The sequence below is a fragment of the Phalacrocorax aristotelis genome, chromosome 1 (genome assembly GCF_949628215.1).
Source record: "Phalacrocorax aristotelis chromosome 1, bGulAri2.1, whole genome shotgun sequence".
NCBI lineage: Eukaryota > Metazoa > Chordata > Aves > Suliformes > Phalacrocoracidae > Phalacrocorax > Phalacrocorax aristotelis.
Genome location: NC_134276.1, coordinates 66,987,608 through 67,014,205, shown reverse-complemented (window position 1 = coordinate 67,014,205; position 26,598 = coordinate 66,987,608). Strand labels below are relative to the sequence as shown.

The following is a 26,598-nucleotide window of genomic DNA, read 5'->3' as shown; positions in this document are numbered from 1 at the left end:
CACATAAGTGACTGAATGTGAAAAATTACTTAGCAGATAAAAGGGTGTTTTCTCCTAGACAGGTGCTCACCTTGGGATGCTGGTCAGGTAGGTCAGGACGTTCTGGAACTCCTTCTCGGGGATCTCGCTGAAAGCTGGATAGTCTGGAAAGGTGATAACAGGGCATCCATCTCCCCCTCTTCCACCTACAAAAGAGATAAGCAGCAGGTGCGTTTAGCAAGCCTCTTTACCTAGTCTGCAGTTTCCCAGTAATGAAACTATGTTTTTTTGTGAGGCAGGGCTCATCAGCATGGACACAGTTTATTCTTAACAGTCTAGTCTCTTTTTCAGAGCTTAGGAAGTTTTATAGGAAGGAACTTGTTAACACCACATTAGACTTTTTCTGAACAAATGTCTTTGCTCATGTGAACACAGTTTTGACACCAGATGGCAGTGCATCTTTTGATAAATGTCAACTGTATGTAAATATAGCCAATTTGGAGACAGAAATGAACTGATTTTGAAAAAAAAAGTTAATTCAGAATTAAGTAGGCAAATCTCCATCCTGAACTGAATTCAACCTTCTTACCAGTATGAACTCATTCCTACAACACTCTGCCCAGCCCCATTCAGCTAGCTGCTCTGCTTCTTTTAGAAGTAACAGAAAATTTAGGAAAAAAATATGCAGGAAGGTGTTTCAAATGAGATTTCCCATTCAACTTCTCAGATGACCTACAAATGGTAAAGCAGAGCCTAACACCTACACTATAGTACAGCTGCTGATGAGCTAGATACAATCTGTGTCTTTTCTGGCATTTGCACCACTAGGTAGAATTCACAAATGCAACACTTTAGTGTGCTCACATGCATTTTTATATAAAATAATTTTTTTTTAAAAGGCAACATTAATGTTTCATGTATTATGCAAATATATTTTCATACAGATAGGCTGGACAAAGGACTTGTTGAGCCCTAGCAACTGAATGAACTTAACAGTTGGGGGCTGGCAGGGACACATTGCTGGAAAGCTATCTTTGCTTGACAGTTCAAAAAGAGAAGAAAAATAACCAAAATGACTGTGGTAAAATAATAAGGATTTTTTTTCCAGCCCTGAAATCTGACAATTGCGTGGAAATCAGCTGTAAACTGTATTAACAACTGTCATGGTTTTAGCTGGGATAGAGACAACAAAGCTGTCAGATCATGACGGCAGCCGTGATTTGTAAAAATGATAGTGTGCTATTACCCACTTCAAGTGCCTTTATGTCTAACCTCACCAGAAAAAGAAGAGACATATTTGAGCTCAGATTCATTTGATAAAAGCAACCACACCATTTCCCTCTAAAACCACGTGTAATTAGAAGAGCTCAGATAGCATCCTTATGTTAATTTGTGGTGAATCTGACTTCAATCTACCAGCTTACAGGCAATATGGTGCTACTACTGTGTAGCTCCTCAAATCAGACTACATCAGAAAATAATGTGCTCTGGGTGCATTTAAACAACAATAAAATGCAACTATTATGCAAATATCACGAGCTTGCAAACATAACCTTTACGACACAACCAAATGCGGCAATATTAAGTCAAGGGAGTTAATTTTAGTTATATAAATGTTCACAACACAAACTAAGTTAAGACCAATTTTCATTCTATTATTTTTTGTTCTACCTAGACTCTCAGGACCAAAGCATTTTCCTCTCTCATTAAAAACATTTTTCAAGCACGATAATGATTACTTCTCTTGCTCACGAGGTGTTCTGCTCTCTGGAGTATCTATTTTTAGGTACTATTATACATTATTTGCTGTTTCCCTGTTGGTTACTTGCTTTGTTCTACTTAATTTCTATATATAGGACATATGAAACAAAAGAAGAACAATAGGCTTGCAGGACACGTCCTAAAAGCAGAAGCCCAGACTATGACCTCCAGGAAGTTCCCAGACCACCACCGATTGTCAAGGGCAAATACAGCCGTCCTGCCTTGACACTGCCTATTAATTTTCAGTTTCTAGTACTGTCATCCATGGTTATCTTGGGTGGAGATGACTCTGTCCTGACACATGCTGCTAGAAGATAGTTGTACAATGATTATCTTTTTCTCCAGTATTTTGCTGCTGGGATACTTAAGGACACAACATACCTGCAAAAGCTGCTCAACTGCTTTTGCTTAGCAGGACCCCGCTGCTGAAAAGTGTTTAGGGGTGGGTGACCTGATGTGCTAGACATAATTAATTCTGTAAAATTCCAGCTTTAACATTGCAGACCTATAGAAATTGCTGTCTATACTGCAACTTTAAATACATGGCTGTCAATGAGAGACAGGCCACTCTAGCAAAGCAGTCATTACTTACAAATGAGTGTCACAGCAAGCTACAAAAAGAGCATGGGAAATATAAAAGTAAAAACCCTACATATAGATTGTGTTTGTATTAAATAATAGCAAAAGCAGTAGGTGGGTTCACTTTAAAAAGTGTCCTTTATTTCATAGCGAATCTGATGCAGCAAGGAACGATTTTTTTTTTAATCCTTTATTTGGAAGCACTTTTTCTCACTTCACCTCTGCAAAAGCAGCATTACACAGTTCATTCCTAAATTAGCTGTGTAAAATGTGATTTTCTTCCCCTCGCCCAGAAATAAATCAAGCCACAGAATTTAGGGGGAGGAGATAAAAGGGAAAGTTTAGAAAGCTAGCTTGGGGTTTTTTGTTGTTTTTAACTGAGAGGGAAAGCACTCAAATTACAAAATGAAAAATTTTACTTCTCTCATCCTTCTTGAAACAGAGGTTTAAGGCGAAAATTTAAAACACCTTATTAAAACCAATTCGCATAACTTTCCAGCATCTCAGAATTATAGAAAACCAATTACAAAAAACGGAGATGAAAACTTAGATGAACTCTATGAGTGCTACAACTCAAAAACAATTCAATTTGCAAAGAGTAATTTTTAAAACAAGCAACTGGAATTTTAATCACCATCCAAAAAAGTAGTGATTTAACTATACTATTTCAGTAAATTCAGGTCTGTTGGTAGAGTGACTGAGTCTAATTACCTCAGTCATAACCACTGGAAAATCATCTCTTTCTCCTTCCCTTCTAGCTCCCAGTCCTGAAATTTCAGCCACAGCAGTGAAAAGCCTAAACTTATTTGCTGGCCAAGTTTGTCCTCAATGGCACACACAAGCCTACTCCCCTATTTCTAGGCTTAGTGCAGGGATGCACTGACCTATCCAATTAGAATGTAATAATTTTATGTGTTCCTAAGACAACCAAGTATCTTTGAGAGCATTTTCTTAGTCTAATCTTAATATTTTTTTATCTAAGTTTCTGAAAGGATATTAAACCCCCTTATTTTAGTTAAAAATTATAAACACTCTTGTGACCATGCAAAGCTAAGGTTGGATGGGGCTTTGAGCAACCTCATCTAGTGAAAGATGTTCTTACCCACAGCAGGGGAGTTGGGACTAGATGGTCTTTAAAGGTTCCTTCCAACCCAAACCATTCTGAGATTCTATGAAAACGTTTAAAAACGTTCAGTATTATTTCTTTTTGAAAAATTTAAAAAAGGCCACCTGAGTGCCAGGCTTAGTTTTTGCTTATTGCAAAGAGCAGAAGAGAATGCATCAGTCCTTAAGCGGGTGCAATCAGTCTGCACACATTTTACCTGAAATGATTCCCAAGAATTATTTGAGACTTGTCTCGTAACATGCAGCTGTAAGGAACACTCTCCAAGTGAGAGGATTACTACTTTTCAGCCTAAAAATGGAAACACCATAGACCTAAAGAGCACTGAAGCATATGCCAGCAATTAAAAAACAATAAAATACAACACCACTTTCAATTAAGTAAATCGGCTTCCACCCTACTTCCATGAGCCTCTTTAAAGGAAAACTTTGCGTTAAACTCATTTATAACTGGTTTTGACAGCCTATTCAACTGAAACTTCTTTAACAGATGTAGTACCAAAGAAAACATAAATCACCTCTCTAAAATGGAAATTTTTCAGTGGATAAACCTCTGCATTTCTAGTAGAAGTCCAGTTAGGTAGAGCTCTTCTAAATAGATCTACATGCCTTGCTCTAAGGCCAGTTTTTACTACAGTGACAGCCCTGCGTTTTGGAGAAATAAGCATTTTAAAAACATGTTGAATTGCATTAGCTACACAGGTTAGGTAGCAAAATGACTTAACTGTGCTTAGGGAATAGCACTTTGTGTTCCTAACTTTTGTATACAATTATTTAGAATATAGCACTAACCGTTTAAATTATGTGGACCCAGAGCATCATGGTCTCATGTATGAAAGGAGTAGAAAAATGATCCCTGCAAACTAGCTGTGCTACTGTGAGATGGGACTGGCAAAGTTTACCTTAAGTTTAGGCAATTTAGCATTTATTCTTTATATTTTGCTACATCTAACTTCCCATTACAGTTGCAATCTCTTTTGGGTTCTTTGTGGTGTGCCCCCCAACCCTCGTTTATTTATTTTTTCTTTTTTAAGCAGGTAGGGTGATAGAGAAGCACCAAGCCAAGGAAACTGCAACACTGTTTAACACAAATTTTAATCAAGAGGCATACTGGTAACCTGATATCTAAAAATGAGAAATAATTAGTATTCTTTTCAATTTAAAATGGCATTGACAGGGAAAACTATTAATTTTGTAGCTGCTAAACACACACACGCATGTGTGCCTGCACACAGACATAGAGAAAAGTGTAATTACCCATAACCCTATGAAAGACACACTAGGTGTTTTGGTACAGCCAGCAAAAATGTGGACCAACAAAGGAGATTGCTCAGACTTCCAGGAAAAAAGGACGGGAGATTATTTGGTAAAGTTTCCCTTGTTATTCTGCTCCTGTTTGCTTAACAAAAGGTACTCTCAAAAGCAGTCTGCCCAAACCCACAAAAAGGAGCAAGGTAGTTGGACAGAATTAAATGATGATGGAGCAGAGGTAGGTCTTATGGCCTGAATCTATAATGCACAGGAAATGGTATTCAGACTATAAGAAGAAGATATGACCTCTGTGTTGATCAGTATGTACACATAAGGTTCAAGAGCATCATCGTTAAATGGCTCAGATCTACTACTCTGGTTCAAAGGACCTAGCTTAAATAAAAGTAATCTTGTTTGCAGTCATGTCAAAAGTGAGGTCCTTGTGTGAAGGAGAGAAAGGCTTACTACAGATTTTGATTTGTTGTTATGGCGATTCAGCTATTATGTTTGTATGTTTCTGACAAAGAATTTCTCCTTTCTACTTGCATGATATGCTTAACTGAAGTACTTGGAGTATTTGAAATTACGTGTAGACTTCAATGAGGTAGTAGATAAAAGCTTCATTGCATATCCTTTGCAAAGAAAAACAGAATCAAGAGGAATTTATTAAAATATTCTTTCCTTAAAATGAGAGAGAAGTTTTACTTGTATAACTTCACAAGCTGTGTTTTGCCCAGGCTGATCAGCAGCAAATATACCGGCTTAGAAATCATAATAACTAATCTAATCAGAATAACTAAGTTTGTACCTGAGTCTGTTTGAACTGGAAATGTCTCAGCCAAGGATTCATTTTTTCCCTTTCTCTTGACTACTTTTTAAAAACAAAACAATCAACTGAAACCCTCTACAGTGGGTTTAGCACAGTGAATATAAAACAGCAGCTAAGCCTACACCTGTGCAAGACACAAACAGCTAAGTAATACCTCTTCCACTGTCAATATACAACATACATTTTGAACGTGTTATATCACAACAAAAATCAAGTTGATATTTTTAAATAACTGATGCAATGTATGTGGTATGGAATCCACTCAGAAGTTCTCAAACACAATTTTATAGACTCGGCACCTGTGGATACTTCAAAGGGAACAGTTTAAGCAGAGAGGTATTTTCAGGTCATGTCCACAGAGGAGAGCAAGAGCACAGCCAAGGCAATAGTTACAGAGACCAAGGAGCTTATTATTTAGAATGATAATTTTAAAGGCCAAAGATGTAAGCATTTCGAAAGCTAGCACTAATACTTTTTCAACTGCAGGAAAAACAACTATGAATTGATAGGCAAAAATGCAAGTAGCATGAACTCACATTAATGGAAATATTTTGTTTGAAGTTTTTCAATGCGTAAAGAGGCATTCAAAGGAAAGTGAGCTGAAATAATTGGTTCAGTGCTTGTGGTGGCCAAGAGTCTCATTTGCACATTACATAACCTGTGTGATTTAAGATGCGTATAAACATACACACCTGTCTGCATGCTCTTGTTCATCTACATTTATTTTAACATATCTGCATACAGCGATGGTAGATAGTTGCAAAGTTGGGTATGAAAGTCACACAGCAACTTTCCAATCAAGGGGAAAAAAAATACTTTTAAAAAAAAAGTGAATTAAAGACTAAGGAATACACTTTCCAGACACTTTTAAACAGACTTTCTAATGTCCTTTGTAAGAATAAAAAATTAAAAAATGAAGCAGGGGACGAGGGCGGAAGACCCTTTGCAATGCAGAAAAGTGGTTGCATAAATACTAACTAAAGGAAGACAGGTGAAACAGTGAACCATGTAGAGACAATTTTTTGTTGTTGCTAGGCTATATTAAATGAGTACAGACAATTCTTGCAAAGATAAGGACCTTGTTCCACAGCTCCAAGGGAAAAAGTAAACACCTGGGCCTGAGGTAAAATATTAACTTCAGGACTTATAAACTTGTTATGTGACTGATTGATTAAAAACCTCATCCACAGCTTGTCCCTCCATTAGATTTAAGCTGAACACGACCGCATGCTCACTGCTGAGCAAGACCTAGAGCCTCCAGCATCTGTAGGAGTAGCTAGCACCTTGATCTCATTTCACTTTGCTATATTTATTGAAAATGTGAAGCATTATGTAAGGTTTTGCTTTATTTTGGTTCATTTCAAGCCTAATTTGAATGCCCCTGTAGCATTTCCATTATAATCTAGCAGAATGATACACACAAATTACTTTGTACCTGCGGAGGAAAAGAGACCAAGTGAAAGAAGTGACCCCAATTTAGACCAAAACACAGAAAGTAGTTCAGGAAGAGCTACAGCATTTAGCCACAGAAGCAGACCAGGTTTCATTCACTATTCAAGCAAGCGTCCCACGAGACCTAGATACATCCTATTAGAGAAACTAAAATGATTCTCAAGTATATCTATATCTTACATTGCTGTTAAAAACCCAAAAACTAACCGAAATGCATCTAAGACATTATGCAATTCACCATACCTGCAAAGACGCTATCTACCAAAAGTATCTGTAACCTATGGACTTTGATTTTCATGAGTTTTATGCCATGTCATTAGATTCTATTTCTAATGCAACTTAGTAATAAGCTAGAAAGTCCCCTTCACACACCCCCCGCCGTGAACGTCTTAAGTGGTATTCCAGTTAAGCCACTCATAAGCACAACTGCAAGAACAAATTGTATATAAATCAAGTATCAAAATATTAGCTCTGTTCCTTTATTCACAGAACCCAGAACACCACTATTTGGCACAGCACAGAAAATTAGCCATTAGTGTCCTGCAGGAGAATATTAGGATAAAAGAAGTCCAAAGTGAAATGAAAATACCTAACAGTCAAATTGCCCAAGAATAATAAAATACAACAGAGAAAACAGTCACAGTCCACAGTAATGCAGCTGTCCTCCTACTTCAGGCAAACAAAACAGACTTCGAATAGACATGAGAGAGAATAAATAGAAGAAAATATAACGAGGAATGGCTGCTCTTACTAAGCTCCACTGCACAGCGGATGTAATAAGTGCTGAAGATGCTCGTGGCTGTGCAAACTCAACAATCTTAAAATGTGAACAATCTCCAGTTGGGCTCAATGAGATTTTATTCATCTACTGTAGCCATCAGGTTTTTTCCCCCTCACTTCAGAGGGGCAAAATGTAAACCCTACTTACAGTTCCCTAGATAGGCTGATTCTTGCATAACACTATTACGAGCCATTTCCTGCCCCTGGATAAGAAGGAAGAGCTTGGAAAGTCGGAAAAAATAAACTGCCAGAAAAGAACTGTAGCTTAAACACCGTCATCTCAAATGGAGCATGAACAGCCAGCTTCATAAACAAAATAATCTTATTTCCAAGTGCTACCACCATCCCACAGAAAACACAGTCACTACTGCAGACCCACACTTAGTTTAGCTTGTGTGGCAGGAATAAATCCTAATTAATAGTAACTTATAAATACAAGATTCAGTGAACTATTGCCAAGCAAAGCAGTGCATTGCTTCATTCCCCCCGTCTCTTGATCTGATGCAGGGAGGGATTCAAAGGAAAAGGGAGCAGTCATAAAGCCTAACTTCAGCCTAGAGAGGTAAAGCTCCTTTCTGCTGAAGGAGGCAGGGAAGCTCTGCAAAGCCACTGATTCTCTCTCTCTAGTTATTGGAGGGAGGGTACAACAGGGCAGTAACTCCACCAAGTTTGCTGCTGAACACCTACAAGAGCTTTACAGGCAAAAGGGCAGGAAAACAAACTCAGAAGTTTATTAGACAGACACCTGCCCACAGCCTGATCAGTGAGTAAAGGCACCACCTCCCTTTACCCATTAGCAGCCAGCCATGGTTCCAGCATTAAGATGGACCAAGCCCAGCAACCGACACCTGCACAGCACATGAACACAGGCCCCCATCGCCTACATGGCACAGGTAAACCAGGGGCATCAAAGACACTCTGTGCTGTGTGAACATGGCTATGCTGCCTTTAGAGATGACTTCACACCTAAAAGCAGGTTCCTTTGCAAAAGGCAGGTGGTGATTCCAAGCTGAAAACCCCATCAGAACTTGGTGCTACACATGCCTGACACCTTGTACTGAGGCTGTGCGGGAAACATGGTACTATGGTGCTCGCTTGGACACTACTTTGGTCAAGTCCAAGGTGTCAGCTTGGGCTTCAGTATTGAACCTGACAGCAGAGCCAGCAGCAGCGTAGCCTGTGGGCCAAGGACTGCAAGACCACAGCAACCACCAGCACATCCACACTGCGCTCTCCAACTCTCACTGAGGGCTCAGCTAGCTCAGAGAGCTCTAGGTCAGTGTCTGAGCCCTGTTCTCAGCTCCAAGCACTGGGGAGCTCATGGTAAGCATGCATAGCTCCTTTAGCACTGGCTACAGGAGACTATGTTCCTGTACCAGGCTCATCAACACTTCCAGATTTATCTTCCTCCATTTATTCTTTTATCCTACCCTCAATTCCATCCCATTATCCTGGACACTGAAAAATGAACTGTAATATAAAATTCCTATTATACTTTAAAAAAATAAACAACCCCTGCTTTTCATAAATCCTTGAATAACAAGTCTTGGTAGTCCATATTTTGAGTTGCTCATAGAATATGAATTTCTCCTATACGAGACCTCAAAAACTATGAAAGCACAACAGGCCCAACCATACACCTAAGCAGTGTCCATAGAAGGGAACACCATAGTCTTACCTGACAGGTAAGCAAATTGTTTCTTTAACTGGTCCTGAATATCTGCAGCATAGAGGGGAATGATATCCTGATGCATGATTTCATCTGTGGAGGAAAAAAAATTTGCATTGCAAAGTCATTTTCTGTAAAATTTCATAGCAGACACACAAAGAAAAATCATCCGTAGAACACGAACACCTGGAAAACTATCCAAGTTTTAAAAAATATGTGAAAATGTTTGGAGTCTTTCAAGTGTCTGCAAAGGACAAACTTTTCTTTGAACATCTTATTGATAAAAGAGTAAAGCAATGTGGATTTGCTGACACTTGGAAACAGTCTGGGATGTCACTGAACCAGACACTGCAGAGCTAATAATATTCCTCAGGTATTATGTTGAACAGTGGGGTTTTTTTACACGTCAAATTCAATTTTTTAATAAAAACCTTCTCAACTCACACAAAAAGAGAAGCGTATGATCCCTCTAGTCTGTTGTCTAGTGTTCAAATACCCCAAGGCAACAGCATTCAATAAGGTAGATAGAACAGGCATGAAAAGACATCCTCAAATTGAACACACACATTTGTACCTCAACTATGAGAAGCATTGCTTAATCTCATCCCTTCCACTTTAGTTTAATGACAAACATACTGCTTTCCTGAGTTTCACTGAGCACGAAAAAGACTGCATGAGAGGTTCCTCGTTCATTAAAATATGATTTTTTTTTTTAAACAAGGCAACAAAAAGGTTTACTCTTTTGCAATTTCTAAAAATCGATTATTCTACATTTTTAGCCTCACTGAAAAGCAGTGAAGGGATAACTTAGTATTTTCATTATTTGGTTTTGAACATTTCTTTTAATCTGACATTGTATAAAGAAGTTTTGTGTTTAATGTACACTGAAATGCCATTAAGATAGACTCAAATCTGACACTCAGAACCGTGAACATGCACAGGAAAAGTAAGAAAAAACCTAAAAGTGATGTAAGGATGTCACCTGCCTTGAAGTACAAGCTGATGAAAACAGGAGCAGAGCTCTGGCCCCTCAAGGAAGGGACTTGCTATTACTGAGTTCTTTCAAATGCCAGATCTTGAGGAGAGAGGTGCTCACTTTTATAAGTGATTCTCATGTGTGTGAAATTCTGAGAACTACAATTATCCAAGAACAGGAAAAACCCCCACTTTCAGTTACTTCTTCCAGATAAGCAACAACTTATACTGGGGAAACAGAACTTCTCTGTTCTCTTTTGGCCAGTCTGGCAGAGGAAGACCCATGACCACTTTCAAGGTCACACACTCATCAGAGCTGTTTTTCTGCATCTGGTGAACTGCTGCTTGGTCAGAAGACCTCTGCATACCATGCTGTCAAATCCATAAACGGATACGTTTAACTGTTAAGTCATATTTCACCCAGACCATCAGTTATGCCATCATCTTAATGTTTTTAAGAGACAACTGAACGCAGGTCTTTCAGAAGTCCAGTCTCAGATGGCCCAGTCATTTCCAGAAGAGGGGACCCCACCCAAGAAAAAAAGGTTTTTAGATTTTATTTTTGCTGTCAGTGCTTTTTAATAAAAGGAGCCCTCCTGCAGCAGTGTTTAAGAAACTAACCACCCCAATTCCGCAAACCAATGCCTGTACACATACCCATTTACCTGAATATAACCTATTACAAGATCAACGCCTAATTTTTTAGTGGGAGATGGGAAAAGGGAAAACAATGTAATCACTTTGTCATATGCCATCCTGCCTACAGTCACAGGCAGGAATAAATTTTCATTATTGCAGCGTAAGCATGTAATAAAATAAGCGTGTTTTGCATATCTAAGTAAATACATGACATACACCATTCAAGCAGGCAAGATGTTGTTAAGTCAGGGAAACTCTATGTTTCCCAGACACGTGACGATCACTATTTCCTCATGTATCTGTGTGATCAGTCCCACTGCAGTCCTGACTTGCGTCAGGTAGAGAGGCATGTCTGGATTTGACTGCCCCAGTGTTCTCTCTGATACGAACAGCAGCTTTTGCGATCAGCACAGGGCAGCCCACAACATTGCAGTCAAATACCATTTCACCGAAAAGACAGTATTTCCCTCCTCCTCCTGGTTTTAGACTCAGTTTTAACTCAAATTTAAGAGCCAGTGTGTTTGCAACTGCAGGAACAGCACACAGTGCCTGTTCACAGATTAAAAACCTCCACGAGCCCTTCCTGCTGTGCTCTCTTCCACCAAGACACCAAAACCCTTCTCATCTTGCTGATCTGGTTTCACGACACTCTTCAGGAAGCAGGCTACGTGTTAAGATTAGAGCTGATTTTTCATAATTTGAAAAAACTGAGATAAGTAGCAGTACAAAACAATGCGAGGAAAATGCAACTGCTGAGCAGTTTGCATCGAGCAGCCTGACAGGACAAACCTGAACCCAGTATCAGTGCTCAGATTTAGCCAGAAATCCCCCTCCAATAACATCTCCTTTCACAGAAGATGCAATTGGAAAAACACACTGCTCTTCATAATTTCCTTTATATTTATCGTCCCTTTCGAAAAGAGAGCTCGTCACAGTTTTTCTGGGATTGGATCTGATTATACTAAGTTTTTCCATTGTTACTTGAATATGCTATTTCCTTAAGAGGTAACAAAAGGCACACGTGAAACAGGCTGTGAGGGCACACACTCCTTACACTCACGGACTTCGGAGAAAATAATTTCTTGGAAATATTCTTTAAATAGAGAACCTGCCACCCGCTACAGTCTTTAGGGACAATTTCCATTTTAGTAAAGCTAATTAAGTGCACATTAAAATACAGAATTACTGGAAATCTGTTCACTGTTTACTAAGGAATTTTTATAGGCTCGAACTCTACTCCCACTTACATAGATTAAGATTTACACAGCCCATTATTTTCCCTGTTCTACCCTCACTGCTTTACATAGTGTTTTCAAAACAGAGACCTAAGATTTTGTCTGTTTTACTCTATCTAAAATTCATGGCTGAAGAGAGATGCTCACACCAAAGCATGCTAGAATATCCAGTCTTTCCTGAAAAGCTCATTTATTCCAGAGTAGCCGGCTTAAAATAAAGCCCCTGGGATTTATAATGCATTGGTATAGTGGGTGCTAACAGTAAAATTATGTGCACAGAACAGTAAAATTAGGTTCTGTAAAGTTATTACTTTTTTAAAATAACATACACAACAGCTGGGAATGCACAACGATTTTTTTTTTCCTAAGCCAACAACTTGAGGGTCTTTTAAAAACCACATTATCTAGTGTTTAAATTATGAGTTAAGAAGGGACAGAAGTGTCATCTTGCTAACAAAGAAATCTGTTAAATATGTGGTTCTCATTATAAAAAGCATTTCTCTTTAAAAATGTGAACCACAATCTTGCAGATATATGATCTTTTAATTCAATTTTAAATCTTGTTTTGATAGTCCTGTCTCTATGATGGAGGAAGACTGCTTAGAAGGGCCTGACCCTGTCCCATCAAAGGCACCTGACTGCATTTCAAATGAAGCAGGATGACAGATTTAAGCACAAGGGCACAAAGATAACTTGTGCTTGAATTACCTGGTGCCAGTAAGCCCTGAAAAAGATCTGAGGAAAACGATCGATGTCACTGAAGTCAAGATTTTCATTTATTGGTAAAAGGCTCCTCTTTCTTTTCCAATCAAACTGAAACTCATCATTGTTCGGAGTTTGCCTGATATGCCAAAGTAAAACCGTCTTCACAGAAGGTAACGCTGGAGGGAGTCTGAAAAAGACTGTACCTACATTACACGGAAGGCAGCCTCTGGACACGACTCATGAGCCTCTTGTAATGGGTTTAATCCAGTTCCCAATGAGCCAGCTGGAATTACACCACTCTGAGTAGTTCTGCATGAAATTCTATGGCCGTTACTTTATACCAACTTGAAAGCCAACCTGTTTGTACACATACGGACAAAATGACACCTTTCAGCACAGATCCCAGTAGCACACCGCAGAGCAAACTACAAATCATTTTTCCTCCTCCTCTTTCTTGTTGGGTCAGCAAGATTTTCCCAAAACTGTGTCTACAACTTCTCTATGAAATTCATGCCTTAAAGAAATAATGCCTTTTTCTAAACGAGTTTTGTTTTGCTTCTCATCTGGAACAGCCTACCCCTCAAAGAGTTGAATGCCTTTTATGAAGGGGGTCTTCATGTGAAAAATCTCTTCATTAAAGCACCCTCCCATCTGGTAATTATAAATGCAAGATAATGACTTTCAAAGCAGTCCCTTCATCCCTCTCAGCCCCAAGGCCAACCTTTCATTTCCTCATTCTTCCCTCTTCATCTTCACCCCCCAACCACCGTCATAAACAGTCCACTCCTTTGTGTAGCTCCCAAAGAAGGAAGGGCCAGAGCAGCAGAGCTGTTGAAGATAGTTCTCTTCCACGCTAAGCCACATGATACTAATGAGCTAGTCAGATGCCAAGAGAGCTCTCCAACTTTAAAACTGGAGTTTAAAAATTGCTGCTGAACAGTGATGATGCCTGCAAGCTCTGCTGCTCAGGGTGCTCAGGCACAACAGCTGCAGACCGAGCTCTTCAGGTCCATGTGCTATTTGTAGCCACACCAGGCTGATGACAGGAATTCATGCGAGTGTTCATAAACTAAGTATTAAACCCTCACCGGTTTGAAATATATTTAGGAAGAGTTAACTTTGTTTTTTTTACTATACTGCAATCAAAACAAGGGGCCAGGAAAAGCGAGTGATTAAACCTCTGGAATTTTCATGCAAAAGGCAACTCTCTGCTGAAGTATAGTTAGGAAGGAAATTATCGCTCTGGTGAAACAGTGCTCTCGCAACTCATTCATTTCTGGTGAGCTAAAATACCCCAGGCAAGCAGCATATATGAATTCTTCACCTCCACCACCATCCCAATTGTTAGCACAATAGAAATAAAGCAACCTAGTGCTCCAAACAGCTTTGTATGGCGCTGCATGTGCAAAATATATTTTAAATGATACAGGTATGTAAGAATTTTACTTGTAAAAGCTTAACAGCCTAAAGTCAGGCTACATCTCCCATTTCGTCTCCTAGCCAGAAAAGACAATTTCCTTTCAAGAGCTCTGTCGCTTAAAAGACATGCTGAAGCTGAGATACTACTTCTTTTCAGTGAATCCAAGCTTGCCTTCTGCAGCACCTCTAGTGTCAGTTCATTTTCTAGGACTGCATAGCCTATTGCCACAATATGCATAGAACAGCACATCTGTGTAGCCCATTGCTACAATAGGCTAGGCTAGAATTCCACACATTTTCAAAGTTAAGTAAGGATCTAGTCAAGTCAAGACTTGGAAGCGGTACTGCCAAAGAAAATCTAAAACCTTAGGAGTGATGTTCCCTTCTATTGTAAGCCCATGCACCGTGGACAGAGGCACTTACTGTTTGAGTGGTGTTTTTAATGACTCATGCATCAGAAGCCCTGACCATTTAGATCTTTCACAGAGTCCATGATATTTCTGCAGCACATTTCATAATCCGTAAGTTTTGATAATATTTAAATGCTTCCATTGAAATGAAACTTGATAACCCTGGTTGTTTAATCATACCTGAAAAACACCACAACTACTTAGAAGAGACATAAATTAATCCCGAAATGTTGCAATTCCTGTAAATACAAGGGATGGGAACTTGTCATGTGTGAAATAATGGGAAAACAAAAAAATAACTTTGTATTATATAGATGCCTCCTGAACCACCTGCTTTAGCCATGTTACACCTGCTTCCTGTAATCACAATTAAATTTAAAAAAAATAAATAGTCCATCTTTTTCTTCTTTGAGATCACAGCTTGGAGCTTTGGCACAGGACTATCTACAAAACTACGAGAATGCCGGTTTGGTTTCATGTATGGAGGTTAATCACTGATCCTTCTTTAAAAAAAAAAAACAACAAACTTTTGAGGTATACAGCAAATGCAGTACTGCTGGGCTGGCATAAGACGAAAAGACGTGTAACAGTCCCCGTTTCCTTGACTCAGATTATGAAATACCTGCTTAAAAGCATACTTTGACAGCCAACCAGGACTTCTGTTTCTTTCAAACTCCTCCCTAGAATTGTTGGATTTGTCCACTTACTATGATGTCAAAGGATGTATTTGCCTTTGTTTTCTTCCTTCCTCCACCTTCACTTTTGCAAAAGGCAATGAAGTTCTTGGTCTTAGTTTGCCTAAATAATATCACTTCAAAGCACAAGTGTCAGAGGAAATATAATCCTTTCACTTCCCTGTATAGTAGATGTAGTTTTTAGCACTCATAGTATCCTGTGAGTACATCATCTTCCTCTTCTGCTTCATCAGTCACACTTTCTTGACACACGTACTCCGTAGTCCCACAGCTTCTCAGGGATCAGCATGAAGTTTGGTGATCTTGTGTAACCTTGTATAGCTTACAAGAGTAATCAAATACTAGCTGACTGGTAACTAGAAGAAAACTATGTAATAATTAGCAAGGCAATTTAGGGATCAACATAGGACCTAATATTTCTTTATACTTGAAGAAAATCTAAACCAAGACAAATCATATTAGCAGCTATTAAAAAAACAAAGGGGGGGGGAAGATGTTGCAATGGTTGCAAGAAATCTGAAAGTGTTACCAGTTATAGCATCTAGTGTGTTTTGCCATGCTTTTGCTCCAAAAAGTTTTTAAGCGCACCTAATCTGTTTTGGTGAGAGAAAGATGTTTTCCATGCTATTTCAAGTAATGATAATTACTCCTTTTCCAAACTGAGAAGGAAGGAGAACTTTGAATCATACCACACAGACATATTATAACATAACAACTTCTCAGCTGCAAGGACTTAGGGCAGCAACACCCTCACATGGACTTACCATCTAAAAGCAAATATTCACCTGGTGTGTACAGCATACTCTCACTACTGCAACAATAATATTCCTCTCATCCTGTTTCCAGGATGTCCTGAAGAAAGCCAAAGAAATCTCATGTGCCTGCTGGTAAACCCTTTTCTGTTCTTGCAGGATACTTTCAGACTGCTAGGAATCATGGCCCAAACCAGGGTTAACAAATATTGCCAAAACTGCAGCATCTTTAACTCCTTAATACTGCAAATCATGCTGAATGTGTAGTTTGAAAATACTTCTAAAGTATTAGATGTACTTAGTCACTCATAAGCAGATTTTGCCAAAAGCATTTTTTTAATGGAGAAATATTAGATACAGCCTAAGCAGCAGAGAATGTTCCCTTAGCCAGCACTCAAGTGATAAGTGACCCAAATGCGTCTCACTTGATACTTTAGTAAGCAAGCCTCCACAGAATAACAAAAATGTTAGATTTTGCCAACTGTATTTAATAAGATTTAATACTCTGAGAAAATTATTATGAGAATTCTGCTTTCTAAATACTACAGCCTTGCAAAGAAGGGGAAGTCTTACAAATACGGAAAATAGAAAGATCAACTCTGAATAGAAAAACTGCATGCAAATTATAGGACCAATCTTCAGTGTGAGTTAAAAACTAATGGTGCAATCACACAACTTAAACACATAAGCTGAAGTGGACTTTCGCACAACCAAACCAAAGATTCTTCGCCACTGAAACCATCTGCTTCCAACCCTCCCTGTGCCGAAAAATACATATCTCAAAGCATGCCCCAAAGCTTTAACTGAAAAATCAACACACACACAGGACCAGCTGCACAAGTACTTGGTAATTCTACTAAAGAGAATGCCATTTTTGTGTGATATTTTGGAAGCAAGATAAGTTTTTAAACAACGCTTGATTTTACTCTTGATCTGAAAATTAAGATCACTTATAAAAAACAGTGAAGTGGCAAAATCTAATTGCTTATTGTACATACTATTCTGGAGAGAAATTATATTTCCTTTACTTGAGGAGGATTACCAATACACACAGGTACAGTACAAGCCTGCACAGCGCACTGCTTGAAACACTGGAAACAGGACTTTATGTTAATCACCCTGTTAGGCTGCAGTGCTAAAAATTGTGAGGTTGTCACAGAGTCGTTTGGGTTAGAAGGGACCTTCAAAGATCTAGTCCAACCCCCCTGCCATGGGCAGGAACATCTTTCACTAGATCAGGTTGCTAAAAGCCCCAACCAACCTGACCTTGAACGCTTGTAGGGATGGGACATCTGCAACTTCTCTGAGCAACCTGTTCCAGTGCCTCGCCACCCTCATTGTAAAAAAAAAAAAAAAAAAAATTCTTTCTTACATCCAACCTAAACCTACCCTCTTTCACTTTAAAACCAGCACGACTTGTCCTGTCACTGCAGGCCCTGGTAAAATGTCTTTCTTGACTTTTGTCATTCCAACAATATAGAGGATGGCTAGAATCACTTCTAACAAACAATGTATTTTATGGTACTCTGACACAAGCACATTTTTCCACAGAACTGTACGTCTACAAACTAATATTCTTAAAGGGGATATGAAGCATTTCACGGGTGTGAGAGAGAAGGAAGAGCTAAGCATTTGCTGAGCGGCTTCTATGAAGCCGGGTACTAGATTTCAGCTAAGACACACTTACATGCAGCTGTAAACTTCCCAGCTCCTGGGACTCTGACTACAGACGACTTACGAAGAAGAGGCTGCTGAGTTCATAACCAAACTGGCTGCCCCACCTTACCACCCAGATGACAAGAGTTGTTAACAAAGCAGCTCTTGAAGCACTGTGGCTTACTGCCCAATACCATTAAAAAGATGAAACCCATCACATGTCTCTCCAAAGCACTGCCAATATCTGCTTCAGGTAATACAGAGGCAGGATGTGGTTCAGTACGTCTCACGGGCAGCTAAGGAGTCCTTTAATGCAACAGAGTCAGGTCTGCTGCTCACATCCAGCATTTTGTAGGCAGCATGCTAGAGGTTTGGCAGGAGCCTCCCCTCCTTTGCTTTACAGGCCCCCATTTTCACCTCTTTTAGGTTTCAAATGAAGCACCTATTCATTATTCAAACTGAAAATTTGGCACATGACTGTAATGACGAATAAAATTCTGCTAAATAAAGCTTTGGCCTGCAAGCAAGGAGTTATTTTTGATGGAAACTTATTGTGCAAAACAAGTCAATGAAGACAATTTCTTGGATTTATTTCAGTGTCTCATCTGCAAAAAAACCCATTAGATTCTGTTTCTGGAAGTGCAACAGTCTAACTGGATGTTACCCCTAATTTGCAAGGTTGTTTTGCTAGATTTTGAGTCCAAAGACTGACAGCTTTCTCTTAAAAATCTGCCCTTTTGGGCATACAGGGAAAATACTTAAGCTTCCTGGAACAACAAAAAAACTTCCCTATTTTGTGTGTGCCAAGTACAAAGTAGATGCATATTTAAAACGTTACTACTTGGTGTTTGTTAAGAGAAGCAATGGTCCATAAATTTCTGAAGTGAAACACAAAATCCTTGCTTAGAACTTAAAACCAACAAAACCCCGTCATGTTCAAACTGAGAAGTGAATAGATACATTACTTCCTCTGAATTAGGTGACCATCACAATTTCTCTCATCTAACCGAGCATAAAAACAGAAAACAAGACTAATTACAGCGAAGCTGAACTTTGTTACAATTCCACAAATTTGGAACAAAGATTTATAAAAGCCAGGGTCTTCAAAAAGCACCATGAGCGCTCTTCGAATGTCAAAGACTTTGGGTCTTCTGCACAAAACACAAATGCAGTAAGGCTGCATTCTGAAGAGAAAAGCCATGTAAATAATCTGAGTATTTGATACTTAGAAAAGTGCCTGAGAAACAGCATCTATAAAAGCATTTGAGGAAACACACACAGAAGGCTCCCTTCACTTCAGGGTAACACAGTTATGATGAGAGGCAGAATCTCTCATAGATCACGTGCAGTGAAGAGGCTAAAGAGCAAACTTTGACCTTGAACCTGGTGGTGGGAATTCTCATCTGAAGGCTCATTTGACCTCACTGGATAGCCAGCTCTTTTGAGGCTGAAGGTAGGCTAAAATAAACAGAAAGCCAATTGAACAACAACAGAAAAAGTCACATCAGTAGTGTTAATATGGGGATTTGCTGTTAAAAACATGGGTCTAGGTCCAAGTAATACCAGGTTTCAGTGACACCACTGAGGTGCTCTACAGAAGTTTGGAACATTTCTTTTAGTTTTTGAAGGACACTAACACTTACTAGAAAGGAGTGAATGTCTTTACTGAAACTCTGTACAGCAAAGGGATGAGAGGCAACAGTCAGATGCTGCAGCATGGGAAATTCCAGCTAAATGCAAGGGAAAAATTCACCATGAGAAGAAACAAGCACTGGAACAGGCTGCCCAGAAAGGCTGAGCAATCTCCACCCTTGGAGATATACAAAACTCAGATGGACAAGCTTCCGAGAAACCTGCTTTAACTTTAACGTCAGTTTTGCTTGGAGCAAGAGGCTGGACTAGACAGCCTCCAGGGCCCCTTCCAACCTAAGTCTTCCTGTAATTCTGAAGGAATTCCCTGATGAGAAGTCCCCAAGCCCACCTCAAAATCCTGGGGGGAAGAAAAAGAGAAAATTTCCAACACAAATTATCATGGTCTTACAACAAATGAATGCATACAAATAAATTGTGTACTAAATTCAGTATATCAGCTTTAAAAATGAAAATAGAATAGGGTAAAGTTTAGTTATGTTAACACACCTGCTGAATGTCAGGCTAATAAAATCTGTCTACAACCATATATTACATGGTATATCAATCTTCCGGAAAACACAATTATAACAAAAAAATAAAACTAAGGCAATAGCTTTTCCAAAGGTAAGAGGAAATATCCCAGAGTAATGACAAAGTAGCTCTGCTTTCTAAAAAGATCCAGCCAATAATTTGTTTCATAAGAACTGTTCACAACCCTCCAGAAGAGTCCCATGTCAACAACTAACAGCTTTGCAGGATGCAAAACTATCCCCTAGTAGCAGATTCTTTCCTGCTGCAGTACTACAGCTCTGAGAAGATCACATCATACCTGTCTCATAGGCAAACAAGCATAGTACTAACTTGCCTTGCTTTCCTCCTTTCAGATAAAGGTTTGGCATGTTCTTAACACCCAAGATGTAGCAAATTATGGCAATTCATCCACTGTACCATACGCTCCCTGACATGTGACTCCCCAGCGCTGCGTCTGACTCCAGCAGCTGAAGGGAGTCCACCTTCATTGCAAATAAGACTGAGAGCATCAGATTTTAAGGACACTCCCCTCAATTACAAACACACAGAGAAGACCTCTTCCAGGACTCCAGTCACCCTCTTTCCACACTTCCCCTACCTACAAAGAATACTATGACAACCTCCACAAGGGATCCTCTGTGGGGTCCTGTCCCTTGGAGAGAGCCTGCTAACTCCTGGGGACCCACAGCCACAGCGGGGCAGCGCTGCCTCCACACCCTGCTACTGCAACACCCACATCGTGTCAGAAGCTTTTTAGCTTTCCAATGTACCTACAAGACAGGAGGTACTTCCACCCCCATCTGGATGCTGAGAGCCAGAACCAGCATTGCTCACAATTACCTGCACAGTCTTTAAGCAGAACAGAAACTCGAGTCCTGTGCCCATATCCTCTCTTTTCAGTTTGTCCATGCTTTTTGCTATCTCCCTACCCTTGCTCCTGGGACATGGACTGACAAAGGAACTCCCCAGGAAGACAGTGTTTTCCTTGGAAATTTTCACAGGGTTGAGAATGGAAAAATGGGTATCTGACACCTCTCCTTCAGTTTCATTTTCTCCCCTCTGCTGACTGTAGACACCAAAAAATACCCACACAGCACTCAAAAGGAAGAGGAAAGAACAGTGCCAGGGAAAGGGACAACCCCTCTACAGACTTTGAGCACAAAATCTTTCGATAGATCTCTGGGAAGAGCTATCTCTGGCACACTGAACATTACCACAAGAAGTGGCAGTCAACAGATGAAAATCAAGCCTTGGCAGTTGGCTAACAAAAACAGCCCTGCTCACTTATTTCTCAGTAATCAAATACAGGTTAAAACCGCCTGTTTAAAACTTGGGAACTTATACAAATAGTCCTGGCACGGCTACATATGCACCACCGTCATTTGACACAAAACACTCCCTTGTTCTGCAGTTTAAAACAGACATTCCCTCTCTCCTACAATAATCAGCCATTTCCTAAATCCACCCCTGCCTCTCAGCATGGACAAGGATGCACGTAAAGACCAAAGGTTGCTCAGACTGATTAATCCCTCCACACTTTCAATCTGGCTAGCCTCACCTTTCCTAAATCTTTCATTCATTCCTCCTAAGCAACATGCCTTTTGGTATTACCCCTAGTAGCACGGAGCACTACTGAGAAGCAGAGCACTCAGACTCACATGTTGATAATTTAATTAGTTATACTAATTAAAGATTAGTAAGAGGATCCACCCTCTAGTTAAAAGATCCACCCTTTACATACCTGTTTAATTTAAATTTGACATTTCAAAAGCAACAACGTTGGAAAGTTAGACACTGTTCCATCGACTCAATGCTCTTTCTCTGGTCCTCCTCTGCAACAGTCACACATACCAGAAGCAGAAAACAGAACTGGAAATGTGAATTCAAGCACGAGAATAAGGAGCAATTTTTGCTTGTCCCTATTTCACAAAACACGCTTTTAGTTTTGCAACGGACTGTAGCTGCACTATTAACAGCAAATAATATCTCCACTGTTTCATTATATCTTAACAGAAACAAGATTCCTATAGAAAGCTTTGACTGAAGGAATTTAAGAAATAATGCGTTTTAGATTAACCCTCCTATACTAACAACTAGGGGATGCCAAACTGTATCCTGCAAAAGAAACTATGCTTTTTCCCTACCTCAAATAGGGATCAGGATAAATTATGTATGATATTTACATAAAATGCAATTTATTGAAAATTAAACCCCACTACAATTCAGAAACAGCAGGACAGCTCTCTGCAACAGCAAATTCTCTTTGTAAGCTTTAGCAGTGGCTCCAATCGCCATAATCACTCCATGAGTGAATTCTGAACAAAGTCCTTTCTGTGTAAAATACAGGAATAGATTTAGTGGATACGTCTCATCTACTGAGAGATACATCTGCAAATAAAAGGATACACTGCAAATTTACACAAGGACAGAACACACACACCCCCATAACAATAAACTATATTTATATATGAATGTACACAAAAAGAATACAACAACTGCCTTTGCGTTAAAACACACCCTGTTTTCCTCAGTAGGATAACGTTATCTGACAGAGTTCCTGCCTGATCTGCAATCAAGTAACTAAGAAAATTTGAAAAACTAGACACACCTGTGCTTTTCTTCAGAAGCCACAATTCAGCAATATCTTTGTAGAGCAAGGAGATCAGGCTTAAGGTCATGTTGCTTCTGATCGATTAAGTGCAAAATAGTTCCACAGACAGTGACCTATTTATCTGTGAGCCTGTCTTCAGTGCAAAATGAGAGCGCAAAACTCCATCTTTCAGTCAAAGCCAAGTCACCAGGGACACAATACCTTTCTTCAAATTACATGCAGAGCAACTGTGCCTGTCAGCAGGCTCCGAGGTCCTCAGAAGGGCTCGTTGGTTGCTGGTTACTTGTCATCCTGCACAAAGCGCTGGCATGCAGTAGATGCAAGCTGTTTGCTTTAAATGTGAACACATTAAGTGTGAACACATGCACTGTTCAAACATTATCAGAGTAAGAATGCATTAAAAAATTAATCTCTTCCTACCACCCACCTTCTACTCCACACAGGGAAATAAACTGTCCAAGGGACAAATGTCCTTTTCCAATGAACCTTTGGTTAGAAAGTCCCCCAGAAATGCATCCAGCATTTCCTATTTGTGGAGGAATTCTCACCAACATGTCTTTGGCAGAATCAAACTGGGGTGTTTTCCTTGGTGGTAAACCCATCAAGCACCTGTTCCCTATGAAAAAGCCTACGCAAAACAGCAGGAACTGCCAGAAGGACGTGTATTTTACTAATGTGACTTTTTAAGCTGAAATACATACAAACCTTATTCATAAGACAATGGGAAATAAGGCAACAGATGATGAAATCACCTAGAACAAACGCATTCCATATGATCTTTCAGACACGAATGCTGAGCCATCTTGCTTTACTTGTTCCTTTAAAGTAATTGTCCAGTGACAGACTACCTGTTAATTAATACACTTGAGATTAGTTACCGGCCATCCAGACTCACTAATACAAGAATAAGACCATGAGCAGGAGTGACAGCAGCAACCATATGAAAACAAAGAGATTGTTTTTCTACACTTCACAGTGTTATAAGAACCCTTTCCCAGCAAACGGGGTCAAGGAATGAGGACAGTGAGGATAAAAAGCTTGGATTGATGGTTACATGTGTTCACAAAATCCCATTTGCAGATGGGGAAAAGCTCCATTTCTGCTTCAGCACCCCTGGCCATTAACCAATCCCATAAAAACAAAACCAAACAAACCCAGGTCACCCACAGACCACACCAGAGGTTATTTTCTGAAGTGCCCCGCATCTGTGTTCTCACCACTCGTCTGTTGTGGGGCAGGAACTGTTGATAATCCCAAACCAGTCTGATGTATTATATCCACCATCTATACAAGCAGCTCTCTTCAGTATATGGCATTAAAATGTGACCTGAAGAATGTAATTGAGGTAATTTATTTGAAATCCTGCTATTTCATTTTGGGGGCCATTATATTTTGTACTATGTCAAAACACAAGAGTTTCCTAAGCAATATCAGACGTTTTTAATTAAAGGTAAATCTAGAAGAACTAACACTCCTTAGAAATGTTTTACTGAGCTCTTCTGTATTTTATGAGGTCATTAGTAGTATATTGGATTTTGAAGAGAGTTCAAAATTAGTGAATGAGTCTTCACACTGCTCCCACAAGCCATGTAAATACACATGTGAAAGTCGAGACAGAGTAAGTGACCTGTCTTGGATCAGGTAACAGCATCTGTCGCAACGTCAGAAACAGGATCTACGTCTCGGCTCTAAGCCCATACTCCCTCCTTTCCAGGAGTGTCACCTAACAGCTCGGTGGAGGTACGTGCTCCTAGATCGGTGTCTTGACTTGTAGTCCTTGATAAAGATCACAATTCACAGCATTTTATTACTAGCTCTTCCGCTACAGTGTGGCTCCAGGAAGAACAGTCTCAGAGCAGCTAGAAACCCTATTACATATGATATATCATATGCAAATATACACACCGATATTCATTTCCTACTTAACAGCACCAAGATGGTCCCAAACATTGGCTAGCGAGTCCTCAGCAGTAGGTTTGGCGGACTAGATATGACTGTTAGCAGTAACAGCTGTTTGCTGTCACCTGCAACACAGCATGCTGAAAATTTAACTCTTGTTATCTGAAGCTTTACGCAATGATGGAGCAGCACAGGAGTGCTTTCCAAATACACAAGGAGAGGGAGAGGAAGTTCTATGGCCTTCCTTCAAAGATTAAAACCAAGCGTAAGAGCAGATACACCCTTCTTGGGTGTCACACTCACCTACAAACATTCAGTAAGATAAAGGAATCTGATACTTTGGCAAGCTGGCTACTTCCTTAAAAAAAACCAAACCAAAACAAAAACCACAAAAAAATCCCATCAAACCACAACTGTAAGAGAGGAAAAAACCACCTACAGCATGTTGGCTGTGCTTGCTCTCATTGTCAAGACAGAGAGGAAGTATAAATCCTCATATTAATCAACACTGCCTGTTCCAGAGCCCCTTCATATTGTACGTAACATGGACATCCACATCTCAACAGGCTTCTGCCTTCAGACTTCAGAGCAGAGGAAACATTGGAACAAGTTATTCAGGTAAAAACCAAGTACTAGCTTAACAATAATTTAATTTATTGGACTAGCGCAACAGATATATGTAATATCCATCCTCTAGGCTCCCGCCTAGCTTGCTCCTTCCAGCCTTCAAACCTCCAAAACCCACAGTTACATATGTTCTTCCTGGACCACTCAAGATCTAGTAATGACCATGGCTAAGAGCACCAAAATATCGCTTTGCTTGTTTCAACCCTGCTATCCCTCAATATGTGTCAACTAGACAGACCTTCAACTCCCACTTTCAAGAACCAGAGTATTCTTACACTGAACAACACACATGATGAAATGGTACACGGAGCTCTCAGCCTGTGCTGTACAAGAGACTCGGAGCCTGCTCCCACTGTGCTGGAGGGCCAGGAGTCCACAGAGAGTGTCTCTGAGGAAATGGGCTTCAGCTGCATGGCTAAACAGTATTTCAGGCAAAGGTGATTTTTTTTTCCTAGCAGCTCCGTTCTGTGCAGAAAGCTTAAAATTTCACATTTTCACAGACATGCTGTGAAGGAGAGTATGAATCAGCCTCCTGGGAAAAGAGGGCTCCAGCCAGTAACTGAGTGCCTTTTTATTTTAGCGCTCTATTTTGGAGTGTGTATCTGAGGGAAATGTTTGCTCCACGGTTACAATACCTGGTCTCCTTGCTGCGCGCTTCAGAGAACAGCAGTAAGAAAGAACAAATGAGTCGAAGCACAAAACCCTTCCCTGGCCTTCATGATCCCGCTTGAAATAAAACCAGAGAGGAAAACTGTGGTATGCGGGCATGCATGTCAGCAACAAGACTTAGGGGCAAATTTAAGCTTTATTAAAACACACAGCAACAGCCCTCCTGAGGACATCTGTGTGGGCACACATGTATATATTTGTAAATGCAGGGAAATTAATTTCAACTCCTCTCATGCTCTGCGCTCAGGTTAAGCTCTCCCGCCACCTCAGCATGGGCTGTGAGTGACATACTCGAGCCCACAGAGCAGAGAAAAATGCTGTGGGAGAAGCCGTTAAAGGAGGCACGCAAAGTCAATTGAGGTAAAAAGCTGTGTCATCTTAGTTTTATGAAACCCAGAGGAGGAAGCTATGACTGCGGCTTAAATACACAAGATACTGCGCCTGCTTAATAAAGCACGTGCAAGTGTGCAGCATGAGGGTGGCAACGTTCATGGTAAAGGATACTAAAGTTTGGCAAGTTCAGCATTATAATTATTAAATCTATTTTTCCTTTGGGGTGCTGTACCTAGCAAAAAGCACATCAATATAATGATGTGGCACTTTGTGGGATTCAGCATGACAAAAGTAATCCTTATAGGATCATCTTTAGCATAATGTAAATGTACACTCTCTAAAAATCCTAGCAAAATACACCTAACTCACACCTGTAACTGCAGAATTA

At 39.9% G+C, this 26,598-nt stretch overlaps 1 protein-coding gene across 9 annotated transcripts in view; it reads right to left on the bottom strand.

The window, feature by feature from the left end:
* MCF2L (MCF.2 cell line derived transforming sequence like) overlaps positions 1-26,598 on the bottom strand; it is a 164,590-nt gene that overhangs the window by 59,703 nt on the left and 78,289 nt on the right. For all 9 annotated transcript variants that reach the window (XR_012660348.1, XM_075091214.1, XM_075091188.1 and 6 more), the window contains 2 exons: positions 9,432-9,515; positions 71-185 (listed from right to left, as the gene is read on the bottom strand). Coding sequence is in view for 8 of the 9 variants with exons in the window: in XM_075091214.1 (XP_074947315.1) it covers positions 71-185; positions 9,432-9,515 (199 nt within the window). In the remaining variant the exon portion in view is untranslated. The remainder of the gene's footprint in view (positions 1-70; positions 186-9,431; positions 9,516-26,598) is intronic.